This window comes from Platalea leucorodia (genome assembly GCF_965183815.1).
Source record: "Platalea leucorodia genome assembly, chromosome: 5".
NCBI lineage: Eukaryota > Metazoa > Chordata > Aves > Pelecaniformes > Threskiornithidae > Platalea > Platalea leucorodia.
The window spans coordinates 46,556,432-46,568,909 of NC_138827.1; the positions used below are offsets into that span (position 1 = coordinate 46,556,432).

General features: G+C 36.0%; 1 protein-coding gene across 1 annotated transcript; it reads left to right on the top strand.

Annotated features, from left to right (window-relative positions):
• Positions 1-128: 128 nt before the first annotated feature.
• LOC309590515 (coagulation factor XIII B chain-like) lies at positions 129-10,316 on the top strand (the record flags this gene model as incomplete). Its single annotated transcript, XM_082311786.1, has 11 exons — positions 129-210; positions 1,861-2,061; positions 2,555-2,740; positions 3,175-3,351; positions 3,506-3,682; positions 5,336-5,515; positions 5,854-5,946; positions 6,604-6,786; positions 8,429-8,632; positions 9,119-9,301; positions 10,105-10,316. 11 exons carry the CDS (start codon positions 129-131, stop codon positions 10,314-10,316), a joined length of 1,878 nt encoding a protein of 625 aa, XP_082167912.1.
• Positions 10,317-12,478: the final 2,162 nt, after the last annotated feature.

Here is a 12,478-nt window from a genome sequence, read left to right on the forward strand (position 1 = left end):
TGTTTTTGGTGAAAGAACTTGTTGCAAAATACCATGGGCACTAAGGCATTGTGAATACCTTTGAAAATCCAGTTAATTATTTACAAAAGTAATACTTGGGGAGTTTTCACAAGTGGTGGAAACTGTTGATGGAGACAGTAATGAAGATGAGATTTAAAAGCTGTGTTTTCTTCCTAGTTACGATGTATTCAGGCAAACTCTTTGCAGAAGGTAAATACGCTGAATTCCATTGTTAATAAATGTACATTAAATCTAGAACACACAGTCTAAGGTAACTTAACTCTTTTATATCTTTACGAAGAGTAAATGCTGCTTTTTAAATATAATTTTGTTGTGAGATGGCTGATGATCATGATTCAACTGTGTGGTTTTGAGGCACTTATTAAAGTTAAATCTTGTACAATTAAAACATTTTATATATTGAAGTATCTTGGCAATTAAAGTGTTTTGGCTTTCTACGAAGCAAAACAGTGGGAGTTAAATGGAACCTGCAGAAGCTAGCCTGGGGTGGTTCTGCGTTTCCTATCCCTATTTTCAGTATTGCTTAAAATCCCTGGGTTTATATAGTTTACATACCACTTGAACTGCAAGTTCACAAAGTTGTGGACCGTATACAAGGGTACGCCTCCATGAATTGAAAGTGTCCCATGTTTTGCATTTCGTTTGGTATCTGCTAATGTATATTTAACTCCAACATATTTGTTGCAACTACCTCTGTCTTCACTAGAGTTTTATCCTTATGCAAAGCAGTTGAAATTACACTGATATCCTCTGGAAAGTCAAACAAAAGGTATGTAGGTAGCAACTGTTTCTGTCTTTTAATTACTCAAAAATCTTAATCACCCTCAGGTTTGTGTGTGTGTGGTTGGTTTTTTTTTTTTTTTAAATTTAGGTGTGATAACAGTGGATGCATGAGGATGGGAATTATTAAAAAATATCTTGGCACTTCCTATTTAGTGAAAATACTACATTTGCAGAAAATTCTAGTAAATGCAGTCAATTCTAGTGACATTGTGTGAAGGAGCAATAGTTTTATTATTTTGGTTCTAACATATGTAGGATGAATGCAGCAGTGCCAACTTGTGGGAAATTTCTGCCCAATTATAATGAGATTCATAGGTGGTAATTCAGTTTTTAAAACTTGATTCTTCAGGTTAAATATGGAGAGAATTTTTGAGACCCAAAGGATAATTTTATAAGAAATCTAAACCTACGTATTGCTTTTTGGTTTTTTTAATGACTTAAAGGAGTTATACTGAATATGACGTTTAATCATTTTCTCCTATTACTGGTTTGAGTTTTTTTTAATTGCAGTTCTGCTTGTTCTTTCCTTAACTTCCATTTCTTCTTTCTTTTCTGTTGACTCTGTTCTTAGATCCCCTTTCTTCAGCAAACTTAACACCTATATTGCCTCCTGGCAGTTTGTCATACTGTTCTGATAATGTTTGCTGAATGAGGAGCTATGGCATAGCTAATCTTGACGGTGTTACCACTGGATTTTAGAGCAGGCATCAGTATGTTTATGCAGCAAAGGGTGCTTATGCTTACATCTTCTGGGCTAAATAAAGAGTCAAATAAATGTGTCCTGCATCAGTTTTGCCCAGTTCACATTAGGAAGTTTCATTCTACAGCTGATATTCCTGTAAACCTAAAGAACAAAAGCTGATACAATTGTAATATATCTTCATTTCAGTCTTAGAAGATCCTTCACGCTTGTAAGTATTCAGAATTTCGTTCACCTTGTTTTATGGTGAATGCAATTTTTTTTTTCTGAATCAATCCAACTGATATTAAATTAATGCAAAAATGTTCATGTCTGGGCTGAGATTTTTAGTGAGAAATATATTTATCTTTTTGCAGATAAACCTTGTGATTTGCCACACATAGAAAATGGAAAGATTGCCCAGTACTATTATAATTTCAAAAGTTACTATTTCCCTATGCGTAAGGGAAAAAAACTTTCCTATTCTTGTATGGTTGGTTATACAACTGAAACTGGGACTCAAGATGGAAGAATAACTTGTACAGCAAAAGGATGGTCTCCAGTGCCACAATGCTACAGTGAGTTAGCTTTATTAATCTCATCATTGCTTCTAGCAGGAAGCTTTTCTAGCTGGATTTCCTTGAACGTGCAAGAACAGAAGATGCATAACAAGATGGATAAAATGTACAAGTTAGGACGACAAGGTGAAATCAATCCTTTATGTGTACAAACTACATATGTTTATGTATGGAATGTTTTTACAATAATATGTAAATTTACACTTTTACCATGTATGTTATTATAATAACACCAAGACAGTTGCCCAGCTTCCCTATTTTGGGAAAACTGATAGTTTCCCCCTCAGATGTATATCCTCTAGAGCATCCCTAGCTCTAGATTCCTTGGTTGTCGTGTTCCATGTTATTACCATCCGTTTGATGTATTGTTTGATGATTGGTGTAGTGTCTTCAATAGGCCAAGAAAACAAGATTAGATGAGGACAGCTTTGTTTCTCAGACAACAAAAATATTCCATTAATTCTTTCTAACCAAGCTGTCTCCTTTCATTTAGAAAAATGTAACAAGCCTCTTTTGGAAAATGGCTTTTTTTATGGTACAGAAATGTACTTCAAAATACATGAGAAACTGCAATACAAATGTAATCCAGGCTACCACACTCCAAGCGGTGGTACTGAAGATCTAGTACAATGTCGGCCAGAAGGATGGTCCTCCCAACCAGCCTGTACTAAAAAATTTGGTAGGATTCTGCATTTTTCTCCTTTATAATGTCTTATATGTATGCAATTCTGCTGTACTTGTAGGTCCAAACTGCCTATGTCAGGTTATCATTTGAGTGCTCCCAAAGCAGGTTCTCAGCTGTACCTCATGGCAAGAAGTTGTCAGATTTCATGTGCTGCTAGTTTTGTGAATTTGTCTAGATAAAATTATATGTAGAAGGAATCATTATAGATGAAATCACATTGTTTCAAATAAATCCATTACTATCCAAACTTTCTTTTGAAATGGCAACTGGAAAACTTGTGTGAACTACTGCATTTTTAATTATTCATTATTTGCAAAGATTTTGCCTTGGGTATGACCACTTTTAAGGTGCTTCTAAGGAAGATTTTAGATTAATAACTTGAAATGAAAAGAGCAATTAATATTATGCATATGCTTTATTTATTTAAGAGTCGTGTCAAGTACCCCATTTACATCATGGCAGCTACCTCACAACCCAACAAGAGCTTCGATTGAATGAAACACTGTTATATAAATGTGATGAGGGATATCATACTGCAGGAGGAAACACTACAGAAGAAGCAGTGTGTCTAACACATGGGTGGTCCCTTACTCCAAACTGCACTAGTATGTAATGGGCTGGGGAAAAAAAAAAAATCTATTTGAAATGTGATTTATTCTACAAATGAACAAAGATTTGTAAAAAGGCTTGTTTTATAATCTGTTGGGAGGGTGGGAGCCTTCCTCAACTGGTTTTCACTGCTATGTGTTTTCTTCCTAGAAATGGCTTGCTCCTCTTTGAGTGCAATAGCACATGGAGGTTTCTATCCTGTGAAGAAAATCTATGAAGAGGGAGATGTAGTTCACTTTTTCTGTGAGGAAAATTATTCTGTCAGTGAATTTGATCTAATTCAATGTTATTATTTCGGATGGCATCCAGACCCTCCAGTGTGTGAAGGTACCTTATTTTTATAGGTTTACTAGGTCAAAGTCTTAGGGAAAGACTAGCACCTTCTTTCATTTAATGCTTTATGAATACAAAATAAAAATATGCTTTTTGTACCAGTTTACAGCCTAAATAGAAATCAAGTGTTAGCTTAAAGGCATGGAGCCAAGGTAGCAGGGAGGGAGGCAATGATAATTGGAATTAGTTTTCAGTGAACTCTAACAATAGAGCAGATACTGTCTCTTGCTGATGTTGTATCCTGGAGAAGCATGAATCAACAATTACAGGGAAGTTGTTCAGCCCCCGAAGCTCAAGTTAAACTATGTTCAGATTACATGAGGGTTTAATCAAGCATGTTTAATCCTGCCTTGTGAGGTGGGAACATGCCTCTTGAGAGGCATTAAAAATAAAATTTGTAAGAAGTTTCTCCTGAACTTGGGGATTGTGGTACTTTCCAGAGTTTTACAGCCACACGAAACTGTACATGTTTTCAACAGAATTAACTAGAAAAGTCATCCTGAGGACAGAAACACACGTTTAGCAGTTACTATCACTTCCCCAGTCATTGGGGGATAATGGAGATTCTGTACACAGCAGAAAACGGTACAAATCAACATTTAGGCTAGCTGAGAATTTATAATATTGTTCAACATACCTTGATAGTTGTGGGTCATTGTCTTATCTGGATATTGTCCTCTTTCTCGTGATTACTTCTGAGTTTTAGGAGATCTCACTGCCTCATGGTAATAAATTCCCTGCTTTATATACAAGGCGTGCCAGGTGTTGATGACAGAGGATGGACAATCAATCATTTTTATTGGTTTAAGCTAAATCTATGGTATTCATTTCTGATATATTTGTATAGGAATTTTCCCGTGAAGTATGTTTTCTAGAGCAAATTTAGTTATCATTGGGGGGGGGGGGAGGTGCTTGAGATTTAAAAAAAAAAAAAAAAAAAGTATTTAGCCTTTAAAAAATATAGATGCGTCAATTTTCAGTAAAATTAGTGTTTTGTAATTCCTTTATAGCTAATCTTGTAGAAGACTATGTGATTGAGTACAAAGGTGAACTTCATCTTTCTTTCCTAGAAGACATGGGAGCGTTTAAAATGCATTAGAATCTCTCAATTAAACGGCATGTGTTAGGATCCCAGCCCTGTATTTATTCTGTTGACACAGCAGGAATTTTTCTAGAGTGAGTGCAGAGAAGGTGGGGTGCTCAGGAGAATGAAAACATGGCCTAAATTTAATTTTGAGGATACAGTAATTGCAAACTTAAATTGGAGATAGGAAGTGGGCTATGATTATTGCTGCTTCTGTAGCATTAGAATTAATACATAAGCTGCTTTAAATATTATATCAATGGAGGGTATGGGAAATCTCTATTTCCTGAAGTCCTTTAGAGAACATCTTATTAAGTCTATGTGGAGAAATTACAGATTTTTTTATAGAAGTACAATAGAATAATACCTCTATTTTATATTTGTTGAATGTAAAATCACTTTTTTGTTCTGGCCTCCCACTTTGTTAAGAAAATGGAAGTAAGTAATTATTCTGGATCAACCACAAATGTCTTCTGAGTGATAGGCTTGCAAGCTGTATAGTAAAATTAATTGTGCACCTGGTTTTGATTAGTGAGAAAACAATATGCATTTTTTATTTTCAGATATAAAACATAAATGTCCCCCTCCACCGCTTCCTCCTCATGCCCATATCATCACAGTTAGAAGAACATATCATAATGGAGACAAAGTTCGTATACAGTGTCAAAGTACCTTTCAAATAAGAGGATCTGAGGAAATCCAGTGTGAAAAAGGAAAATGGACGTCACCCCCTATTTGTATTGGTTAGTACTTTTGTGAAGACTGACAACTGAACCGAAACAATTCTTCAAACAATGCCTTAAATTTCTGGAGAGCCTCAGTTTCCGTATCTGCAAAACTGTTTGTCTTCCTCTCTTAAAATGTTTACGAGGCAAAGTGCTGCATAATTTGCAGACAATCCATTGTTCGCAGATTAAAGAGAAAGCATGAGCTAGGTGAATTCAGCTGACTGTGTTGTGTAGTTCTCTCCTGGAATATTGATTTTATTAGATCTTACAATGTATCAGTGTCTGTCTGTTTTGGTATTTGAAAATGAGTTATTTCTGAGAAAACTGGTTCTAAGTTTCTGCTATGGTTATAGGAACTATGGATAAATGGGAATCTGAGACACCACCATCACTTGAGGCAGATGCAGCAATAAGGGCAAGCAAAACATATCACAATGAAGATATGAGTAGGTGAACGTTGCTTTTCTATTTAAAAGGGACTTCAGTACTCTCCAATGGTATTATAGGCATTTTATGGCTACTCTTTTCGTATAGTACAGTTCTTTACTCTTGAAAATGTTTGCATATGCTACAGATGTCAATGTAGTAGTCTGAATGAATGAAAGGCCATTGTTGCTTGTTTCTAGTGATTATAAACACCTATAAGCCTGTGCTGTATTTGTAATTTTATTTCATACGTTAGCCTTTACCTTCAGCCATTTTGTACCCCTTCTGTTACTGTTGTCTGAACGTGTAAATTCATGAGTATTTGGCTGATACTTTGATTAATAGTTCCAGTGAGGTTTATTTTGAACCATACATGGGCTAAACATTTCAAGCAACAAATAAAGACCACCTCATCACAGAAAACGAAATAATCTATATAGAGTACAAACTAGCAAGAGTCAAGAGCGGACATAGACGAGGAGCGAAATGGAATGCCTGTCTGCAATTCAGCAGGACAAGTGTAGAGTTCCTGAAAATGAAATTTGAAAAAGAAATTATATTGGTTTACATTTTATTTGTATGTAAATTTTTTTCTCTGTCTATTATTAGTCTGATACTTTCACCAGTGTTAGCATTGTTTTAAAGATCTAATTACCTATCTCCCTACCTTGTATTAGAAATGCAGCAAGACTGTACCTCTCCACCTGTGATTAAAAATGGTGTTGTTCTTGGTCCATTATTGACAAGTTACAAAAATGGTTCTTCAGTAGAATATGGTTGTCAACGTTACCATTTTTTGGAAGGACCTAGTACTGTTTACTGCGAACAAGGAAACTGGACAGAACAACCAACTTGCTTAGGTAAGTCTTGTAAGAAAAATAACATTTTGTCATACGTAATATAGAAAGGTAAAACTGGAAAGAACCTCTAGATAATTATTTCATGACCACTTTTTCTCTTTCATTTGAGTTAATAAAGATTCCAGAAATACGAGAATGAACCAAAAATCAAATATACCTAGGCCACTCCTGCTAGGTCTCCTCTGGCCTGTTCTTACAAACACCCAATTAGATAGATTCCTCTGTTTTCCTGGGTGAGCTATTCTAGAACATAGTTATCCCTGTTCCCGAGGAGGAATCTCTAATTTCTTTATCCTATAGTCTCCATTCAGTGAATTTCTTCCTGTCCTTCAATAGATGTTTAGAAGGAATGACTGCAGCCATTGCCAAAATGGCTTTTAGATATGATTAACAAAGAATACAATAACTTCTTGGGCCTTAATTTTTAAACCTTCAGCCTTTGTTTTTGTTATGTGTCTTTATACCTATCATTTCATTCTGGACTTTCTAATTTTTCCATGTTGCTCTTATGTATGCTGTTCAAAACAATGTATAGAACTCCCGTTAGGAATTTACCAATACTAGCAGGAATGCTACTTCTGATGATCCGCAAGAGTTGTTTGTTTATCTTTCCTTCCTTCCTGTAATGAAATAATTGTCTTTTACTAGCATTCTTTGTTAAGTTGACTCACTTTAAATTTGTAACCTACTGTAAAAATGCAAATAAATAACCAGTTCAGTTTTAATTACTTATTTCTAAATTAATAAAATGTACCTCATCTGGATTGAAAGGTCCAGATCAGCACTCTTGGATCTGAATTCTCAAATTTAACAAATCCTGTGAAATAACCAAAACTCATTTCTTATGAGTGTTATTTGTCTCCTAAGCATCCAAATAACCATATCATCCTTTCCATGTTTTCTGAGATTTCTTTTCAACCCTCATGTAATCAGACCAGAAAGAGCACATACTGTAGTTAGTTTCAGGAAAATATCCATACCAATTTGTTGTTATGGTGCTGTCATCAGAATGTGTAATAACTGATTTCTGCGTGCCTTTCCCTCAGCAAAGCGTTAATAAGGGCCTCTATCAGGCAATGATTTTTGTGGAACTTGTAGAAATTTATTTTTGTAATTGTCCCTCTGTCAGGCTTTATTGAAGTTGAACAGTGGTTTCAAAAGTTAATGAGATTAACTGTCTAATGGAAAGCTAGGCTACCAGATGTGATCCTGGCAGTAAATTTTAAGAAACCTGTCAGAAAGCAACCAAACCAATATTGACCTTAAATAACCTGGAAAAGCCCAAAGAAGATCACAAAACTTCCAAAAGATTTTTTGGAAGATCTCTAAATTCTTTTAACAGTGACAAAACAAAGAAAAAAGCAAAGAAAAGGGAATGGTCAAAACACTTCCTTAGTTTAACAGTTTAAAGTTACTGTGTATTAATTACTACTATCTTCTATTTTTTGCATGTTATTTCTGTTAGTTCAGCCCATTTCTTACATTTACATTCTTTTTTTTATGCATCTATAGTTCTTTTTCTTGCAAAATTCAAAAATATTTTAGAACTACTGATTTAGATTTCTCTTTCTTGACTCCTACAAAAGGGAGCTAAGAAATCACTACAGGTTTCTTTTTATTGAAGTATGCTTTTATTTCCTAGAACCATGCACTCTTAATGTAACTGATATGAACAGCAACAACATAGAGTTGAAATGGAAACAGGAAGAATTAATTTTCCTACATGGTGATCTCATAGAGTTTGAATGTAAACAGGGATACAATTTTCTCCAGACTACTATTCCTTCTCCTGGGAGGGCACACTGTAACCATGGCAGATTGAAATATCCAAAATGCATTATGCAAGGTAAAACAATACTTTTTTTTTTTTTTTATTGCCTTTTTAATTAATCAATCTCAGACCTATTTAGAAACAATTTGCTTTGGCAGTGCAGGCCTCGAATCTGTTGCAAATAATAGATGTTTAGGGTTCAATACAGATATGCACAGATATCCTTGCACAAGACAGCTATATTGTTAAATATATCTAAGCATAGAAAAACAGTACACCTTCCTTTGATGGCGAAGGCTGTAGAAAGGAGGGAGGAGCTCTTCTCCAAGCCCCGGGAACTGAAAGCTCCATAGAAAGACAGCTGTAAACAATGAAACGCACAGAAGGGTTTTGTTATGGTTAGAATTAAACAGGAGATTGCATTCAGATCTGAGACATAATGAAATAGTAAGAGAATACACTGTCTGAGAGTTGATAGATATCTAGTGTTGACATGCATTTAAAGCTGCTGATTTGTTAATTTAAGCTTAATGTTTCTCAAATGTTTTAATGTTATGCCAGCTCCTACAGAAAAATGTGACTCTCCACCTTCTATTGCGAATGGAGCTCTTACTCTCCCGCCCCTGACCCAGTATGACAGTGGTTCTTCAGTTCAGTATAGTTGCTCCGACTATCATTTTTTGCAAGGATCTGAGAGAATCTACTGTTCTGAAGGACAGTGGACTTCACCACCACTTTGTATAGGTAGGTGTGATGAGATAGATAAACACTTATTCCACTCTATAATTCATAGAATTTGCTTTGGCAGATTTGTTTGTATAGATAGGTGTGATAAGAAAAATAAGCACTTATTTCTCTCTATAATTCATAGAATCATAGAATAGTTTGGAAGGGACCTTTAAAGGTCATCTATTCCAACACTCCTGAGCAGGGACATCTTCAATGAGATCAGATTGCTCAGAGCCCCATCCAACCTGGCCTTGAATGATTCCAGGGATGGGGCATCTGCCACCTCTCTGAGCAACCTGTGCCAGTGTTTCACCACCCTCATCATAAAAAAATGTCTTCCTTATATCTAGTCTGAATCTGCCCTCTTTTAGTTTAAAAACATTGCCCCTTGTCCTATCGCTGCAGGTCCTACTAAAAAGTCTGTCCCCATCTTTCTTGTAAGCCCTCTTTAAGTACTGAAAGGCCGCAATAAGGTCTCCTCAGAGCCTTCTCTTCTCCAGGCTGAACAACCCTAACTCTCTCTAAATTCAGATACTTATAACGTGTAAAATGAATATTGTCAGCTAGGACTTGAAGATCTCAACTTCAGTTTTATCAGTTAAAGATGAAAATTTTAATAGAAGCAAATGTAAGGTTGTCTGGCTTTTTTTTTTTTTTCTTAAATATGACATGCCTGCAGTATCCAAAAATACAGTGATTTCATGTGTAATATGTTAAGAGAATGGGAAATAATCTACAGTTTTAGTGTAGACTAGTCAAAATGATGCTATTTCAAAAATAATCGATTTATTAACACTAACCAAGTCTCTCTTCCTTAGAGCCATGTACTTTGTCAAAAAATGAAATGGAGAAAAATAATGTGCTGCTGCAAGGGTTCTATGAGAATCAAGTTTACTTTTACCATGGGGATTATGTTGGATTTTACTGTAAACAGAACCATTTTGGAGCAGAATCTGGTACAACTTTATTTCAAGTGCAGTGTAAGAGAGGACAGCTGACGTATCCAAGATGTATTGAAAGAGGAAAATAAGTGTGGACTTCAGGAAAGCCTATAGGAAAGGTATGTACATGTTCTTTATCTGGTATTAACAACTGAATTAAGATGGCCTCATATTTTCAAGATCACTACAGTCAGCTTTGAGAAATGAGTGTTCAGTGGCATTGTTGGATCTGAGCTGAAGTGGGAGGGAAGCGAGAGTACTTTGTGGTATGAGGACTGGGAATGCAGCAGAAGAATGCAATGTTGGCATACATGTGGAAAATTTAGGATGAAGGAGTTCTGTAACTTAGTGATAACCTTGAGGATGCATCACAATCTGGAGGACTTGAGCAAAATGCCACGACAAGAAGATGCTGAGCAAGTAGGGCCCTTTGTGAGGATACTGGTAGTTTTGATGGCATGACTGCTTTTGTGACTACAGAATATAGCTAAATTGAGATTTAATTTCATGGCCTTCGATGTCTTGATGTTAAATGATGTTAAACTCTAATTTTACAGAAAGTAAATAGAAGCCTATTTTTTTGTACATCTTAACAGCACCCATGTCTCTTTTCACAGGTAAGAATCCTCTAAAGGACAAGGCTTGAGGGACAAGAAAAAAAAGCAAGTATTAAAAAAAGTGTTTAATGGATCTATGAAACCATTTAAAACCTAAAAATATGTAAATTCTACTCAGTAGTTAATTATTATTCTTAAAGTCAAGCAAGCATCTTTGTTTTGCTAATTGAGAGCATTTAAACTATTAACATATCAAGTCCAACTACTTTGTATGATTTCCTATGACACTTAAACATTGGTATTCTTGGGGCTCTGCCTTTGAATATGTGTGACTGAAGATATGAAGAAAATCCAGGAATATAGACAACATTTGCCTTGCATCTGTTTTGGTATGTTTTAATAAAAAAGTCACTGTAAGGGTCTCTTCTGTATTTTATCTCTATACTCCATCTTTCTGTGATACCATTGCATGTATGCTGTTCTGTATGGTTTTCCAAGGCTTTTGTGAGTGCTACGTGAATAAATAAAACAACAAAGAAATAAAAGCATTCAAGAACTAGACAAATTCAGCTTATTTAATCAAAACCCAGTCAACCATTTGATGGGGAAAAAAGGTTGATAAAAATAGCATTTACATGCTATTTACAATAGCGTTCCAAAATGCTTTCAAAATATTAAGTCATTGCTTTCTAAAGCGGTATTTAAAAATGAAGACAAATAACAATGAAATTTAGCAACTTAATATAATGAACTTCTGAGGTGTGACATGTTGTCCTGGTTTCAGCTGGGATAGAGTTAATTTTCGTCTTGGTAGCCGGTATGGGGCTGTGTTTTGGGTTTAGGATGAGAACAATGTCATCAGGATACACTGATGCTTTGGTTCTTGCTAAGCAGTGCTAAGCTGTTGCTAAATAGGTGCCAAGTGGTGCTCACACTGGTCAAGGACTTTTCAGCTTCCCCTGCTCTGCCGGGGGCACAAGAAGCTGGGAGGGGGCACAGCCGGGGGGAGGGCTGGCCCAGACTGGCCCAAGGGCTATTCCATACCATATGACGTCATGCTCAGTATATATAAGCTGGAGGAAGAAGAAGGAAGGGGGGGACATTGGGCGTGATGGCGTTTGTCTTCCCAAGTAACCGTCACGCGTGATGGAGCCCTGCTTTCCTGGAGATGGCTGAACACCTGCCTGCCGCTGGGAAGTAGTGAATGAATTCCTTGTTCTGTTTTGTTTGCGTGCACGGTTTTTCTGCTTTGCCTATTTAACTGTTCTAATTTATTTTACTTCAATTATTAAACTGTTCTTATCTCAACCCACAAGTTTTCTCCCTTTTACCCTTCTGATTCTCTCCCCCATCCCACTGGTGGGGAGTGAGCGAGCGGCTGCGTGGTGCTTAGTCGCTGGCTAGGGTTAAACCACGACACATGTAGATCTGAACTAGATGTTCACTATAGATTTTATTTGTAGGTCATGTTATGAACAACGATTGTAATGTCAATTGATGAGGCTTTCTCAGTTAAGAAATAATCTAAGAATTCAGTAAAACAAAATGATTGGTGATAAGTTTTTAACCAGTAAGTTTTGGTGTATCGAGCATTGTTACCTTAATAGCTGCCATCTAGGCTTGCTATGCATCCAGAAACTATCTGTGCTGAGGCCAAAATACATAGAAATTCATCTCAGTCCCTGAGTTTTTAT